The sequence below is a fragment of the Strix aluco genome, chromosome 39 (assembly GCF_031877795.1).
Source record: "Strix aluco isolate bStrAlu1 chromosome 39, bStrAlu1.hap1, whole genome shotgun sequence".
Lineage (NCBI taxonomy): Eukaryota > Metazoa > Chordata > Aves > Strigiformes > Strigidae > Strix > Strix aluco.
The window spans coordinates 689,569-694,574 of NC_133969.1; the positions used below are offsets into that span (position 1 = coordinate 689,569).

The 5,006-nt window shown below is 49.6% G+C and overlaps 1 protein-coding gene across 1 annotated transcript; it reads right to left on the bottom strand.

The window, feature by feature from the left end:
* Window positions 1–1,215: 1,215 nt before the first annotated feature.
* Window positions 1,216–3,036, bottom strand: LOC141917526 (uncharacterized). Its single transcript, XM_074810783.1, is given in 4 exon segments — window positions 1,216–1,874; window positions 1,877–2,016; window positions 2,076–2,468; window positions 3,005–3,036. Coding segments are annotated over 4 exon segments (1,224 nt in total).
* Window positions 3,037–5,006: the final 1,970 nt, after the last annotated feature.

The window sequence follows — 5,006 nt, forward strand, 5'->3', positions numbered from 1 at the left end:
ATGGTGAGCTAATGTAGGGGAATGTTTGTATCCCTGAGGCAGTTGGGTGAAGGTAAATTGTTGTCCCTCCCACATAAAAGCAAAACAATCTCTCTTCTGGTCGCAAAGGTATCATGAAAAACATATCTTTAACATCTCTGGTTGCCATGATCGGATGAGCTTTCTCCTGAATTGTTATTACCAGTTCGGCCATATTAGGGACTGCGGCAGTTAGAGGGTCTGTGTTAGCATTCAGCCTTCGAAAATCTTCTGTGAGCCTCCACTTCCCATTAGGTTTTTTCACCGGCCATACCAGCGAGTTGAAAGGAGAATGGGTATTTATCACCACTTCTTGCTCCCGCATCTCCTGCATGACTGGTTTGATGCCTTCCTTTGTTCCCAGGGGGAGGGGATATTGTTTAACATTAGTTACTTTGCTAAACGGCAGAGCGGGTGCAGTTTGAAGTAGCCTGATGTTCAGTTGCGGTGTCCCGAAAGTCCACAACAATCCTTCTGAATCCTCCCACTCCCTTCCTTTAAGGGCATCTATTCCTAACAAGTTAGTCAGAATGTTCCCAACCACCATGTTAATAGTGATCATGCTTTCCTCTCCCAGCAGCGTTAGCTTTACCGGAGCAACATTCATAACCTCTGTTGACCCTAAAGCATTCAGGACACAAACGTTTCACTTAGAGGAAATCACCCCACACCTCTGTGCATCTTCCTCAGTCAGGGCAGAGATCTGTGCACCGGTGTCGATTAAAAAGGTTACGGGTGCACACTTAGGACCTACAATAGCTGTAATCAATAAATCACCTCTATTAGTTTTAGTGAGCTGTCGGATATAATTCCATCCTCCGTTCCCCCGCCCACTGCTAAGGAATGGAGGTTCTAGTTTCCCTGCTGACTTTTCCCGTCGCCCGTGCTCTCTGCAGAGGGGGCTGTGGGCATGACAGGAGAGATTTCTCTATTTGACTGTGAGTGCTGTGGGTGTTGTTTCGGACCATACCACTTTGATATCAGCTTACTCAGCTTATTAAGGGGTAAACCATCCATTACATCCCTGGGAACTCCCTTTTTAACTCCCAAAGCCCACTGTTGTTGTCGAGTCAGGGGCTGTCCTCCTCCTCCCCCTGTTTTAGAGTGGGAATAGTCAGCAACAGTGGCGTGGTCAGCGGCGGTTACAGTTTTACTAACAGAAAGGAGTAGATCTTTAGCTCCTATTTGATGGATTCCTTATGATTTCTCCTCCAGAGTTCTCACAGGACCGTATTTTCTGCTATAGTCTATCAATTCCTGTGCTACATCTCTGCATGTCCACATCCTTTTATGTTTTGAGTGGGAAGGAGCCGAGCTATGATTGAAAGGTGAATCTGTGCCAGCATTAGTTTCATCTCTGATGCCTTTTATAAAGCTCTCCAGCTCTTCTGCAGGGTCTAAAAATGCTATGGTCCTTTGGAGATCAATCCCGGTAGATTTGAGTGACTCTGGGAGTCCCCTTATCAAAGGAGTCATGATTTCAGGATTCACCGACAGCATCATTGGGGATTCACATCTGGGAACTAACTTCCTTTCACATATCATTTGCAGGCAGGCTGCTTTGTGTACACTTTCTAGCAATTGATCAATTGTGCCTGTGATTGCCAGGGGATCCCCCCTGTCTAAAGGGTTCAACCCTCCGGCCCAATAGGCAGCCTGCTGGGTTAGGGACCATGGGGCACGTCTATCCCCTGTTGTTAAAAAGATGCCGTGGCCCCAGTAACCACTAGCTTCCTTTTCATTTAACTGAATTTGGTCCCCTCTGGTTAAAGATACATGCCACACATACTCTGTTTTGGATTCTTTGGGAAGGCACCCATATTCTCTTTTCATTTTGGCCAATTCAGTGGGAGTAATGGTATCTCTTTAGTTGTAGTATGTGGGTCATTATCCTCATCATTTATATAAGCATATTCTGCTTTAATCAAAGGTCTCACTCGGGGGTTCTCCCTGAAGCGTTTCCTTGCTTCTTTTAGTTCCTTTGGGGGGTATATCTGACTTATTTGCCAAATACCTATCTCTTCCATCTTCATTTCTATCTCAATGATTCAGGAGACTTTGAAAATTCTTCTCTTAAGGCATCTTTTAGACAGCGATTTTCTTCCTCTTTTTCCTCTGTCTGCTGTTTGAACAAGCAAATTACTCTCTCTTTCTCTGCTAACTGCTCTTCTTTCTCTGCTAACTGCTCTTCCAGGTTGGAGATTGTTTTCTGCAAAAGTTGTACCAAATTTTCAAGGGATTCTATGATTTGTTTTTCGTGGCTATGCCATTTATAATGGTCTTCAATTGCTGCAACCAGGCTGGCTCCAAGAACTGCACAGATTATCGCTTTGCATTTACCTGACCATAATCTAGCCTCATTATGTATAGAAATCACTCGGTCTGTTACACTCTGCAAATTTGTCCAATTCTCTCGAGCCCACTCTTCCCTGGGTGGGGAGGCTCGAGCTCTGTGGTGGTTTGACAAAAGCAGTTTTAATATAAGCAAAACGAAGCAAAGGTACGCGGGCGGAAACAAAAAAAAAAAAAGAAAACAGATTTATTCTCTACTTCCCATGAACAGGTGATGTCGGGCCTTCTCAGGAAGCAGGGCTCCAATACATGTAGTGGTTGCCTCGGAGGACCAAGGGTGACCCCACCCCCTTCCTCCTTTCTCCCAGCTTTATACTCGAGCAGACGTCATATGGTATGGAATATCCCTTTGGTCAGCTCGGGTCAGCTGTCCTGGTTGTGTCCCCTCCCAAGATCTTGCCCACCCCGTCCCACTGTGGGGGGAAAAATGTCGGAAAGAGCCTTGGTGTTGTGTAAGCACTACTCAGCAGTAGCCACAACACCAGTGTGCTATCAACACCCTGCCAGCTCCCAACATAAAACACAGCACCATGAGGGCTGCTACAGGGGAAAACCAATTCCGGCTCAGCCAGACCCAGTTACAGCCTCCATACTTTGCCAAGAGTGCATAGAACGAGTCAAGATTTTTACTAACGGAGAGTTTTGATAACCATCCTTTTCAGTCATTCTTATTACAAAGGGGCCAAACTCACTTTGGGGAGGTTAAACTTAGTTACACCACACACACAACAACTGCTGCATCACCCTTCTCTTCCCCAAGTGGCTGAAGGGACTAAAATCTACCACGGGGAGTCAAAACTTAGTTACACACAAGTGCAGACTTTCTCAGCTTGTCCCTTCAACTTCCCCGGGTAGTCGACCTCATCTATTGAGGACAGTAACCCCTTTTGCACTAAGAGATCCTTCCACTTGATCCTGATAGACAGAGCCCTCAATTCGAGTTTGGGAAGCAATACACCGAGGCGTGCGAGGTGTGTGGGAATCTCAAATCGCCCCCCTTGCTTTCTGGACACCTCTCACCCTTTTGGGTGTAGGGTCAGGTGTGGCTGGAGCGAAACGTTCTCCCCCTGTTACAGACCACACATAACCTGCACCCCCCTGTCTCTCAGGATCCTGTCCGTGATGCCAGTTTAATGTCACGGTCCACTCGGTGGACACGTGATGGTTCGAGTTTGCTACAATCTTGAAAGTGCAACATTAAGGTGACCAACACCAAATGGGATAGCAGTAAACAAACAGTAAAACTTTATTGTGTTGCCTGTGAAGCGGCATGCAATAGTTAGAGATGGGTGAAAGAAAGGAGAAAAGTAAAGTTTAGAGAGAGGAGGAAGAGAGGTTATAGCTACCACCGCTGATCTCAAGACGTCCTAACAGTTCCAGGTCCAGCTGATGCTACGTCGTCGATCGTCGTGATCCTTGGTGGGGAAGCTTCCAGTTTTCATTGCCAAGACGTCATCTTTTATGCTTAGTAACACAGCTTGCTCCACCTCTGCCTCAGGGGTCTCCGCCCTTCTCAGAATTCAATTATCATATCTCCGCCCTTCTTGAGTGAGGCCATCGCACATGCGCAGGGGGGAGTGTCTGAGGTGTGGTCAGTCTTGGAGGCGGGTAACCTTCAACCAGGAGGTGTGTTTTGGTATTATAATGAAGCAAAGTTCATCTAAGGTTCATGATTTCTTCATCAATGTTATGGCAACAGTTGTGATCCATCTTTTTTGACAGTGGCTATGCGATTATCTCTAACATCTCCGGCTAGGCCAGGTACCGAACAATAGCACAGCACTCTTTGTACTACATGGCTCAGGCACCGAAGAACAGCACTGCACTCCCTGCACCACAGGGGTTAGCACTCAGAAGAACAGCACAGCACTGGCTGTGCCACACAGTTCTGCATTCAGGAGCCTTTGCACCACATTCCGTTCCAGGAGTTGGCAACTGCACTCCAAACAGGCCGTTGTCGGGTACCTCACTGTCCATGTCCCCGATGACAATGTTGAGACAATGCTGATCTTCTGACCGACTCTTACAGGTGCATGGAAAGGGGGGGAGGGAGGTGTGTGTGTCATGGAAATGGGGAAGGTGGAAATGGAGGGGGGGGGGGAGAAGCATCGAGGGACCAGGGCAGCGTGAGGGGAAACGGGGGGGGGGCGGGGGGGGGAGTGTGAGGAGCCACCTGAGGGGTTCCAGGACTGGGGGGGTCTCTGGGGGACCCCGAGGCGGGGGGGGGGTGGGTGTCTGGGGAGCCCCGGGCCGAGGGGGGGATCTCTGGGGGGCCCCGTGTGGGCCCCGGGAGGCCCCGGACTCACAGCGGATCTCCCGCTCCATGTTCATCCCCCGCCGCTGCCACCACAGCCGCCCACCCCGCCCCGCCCCACCCCGCCGCCATTGGCCCACGCTCCACCAATCCGAGCGGGGAAGGGCGGGAGACAACCGCTCACATTGGTCAATATGGGAGATGAACCGGCCGCAGGGGATGACAGGAAGTGTGACGGAACCCCCACCCCGGCGGAAGGACCCAGTGCTCCCAGTGCTCCCAGTAGCTACCAGTTCTTCCCAGTGCCCTCCCCAGTGCCCCCAGCGGTCCCAGTGCTCCCAAGTACACTCATCCCAGTGGCCTCAGTGCCTCCCGTGCCCCC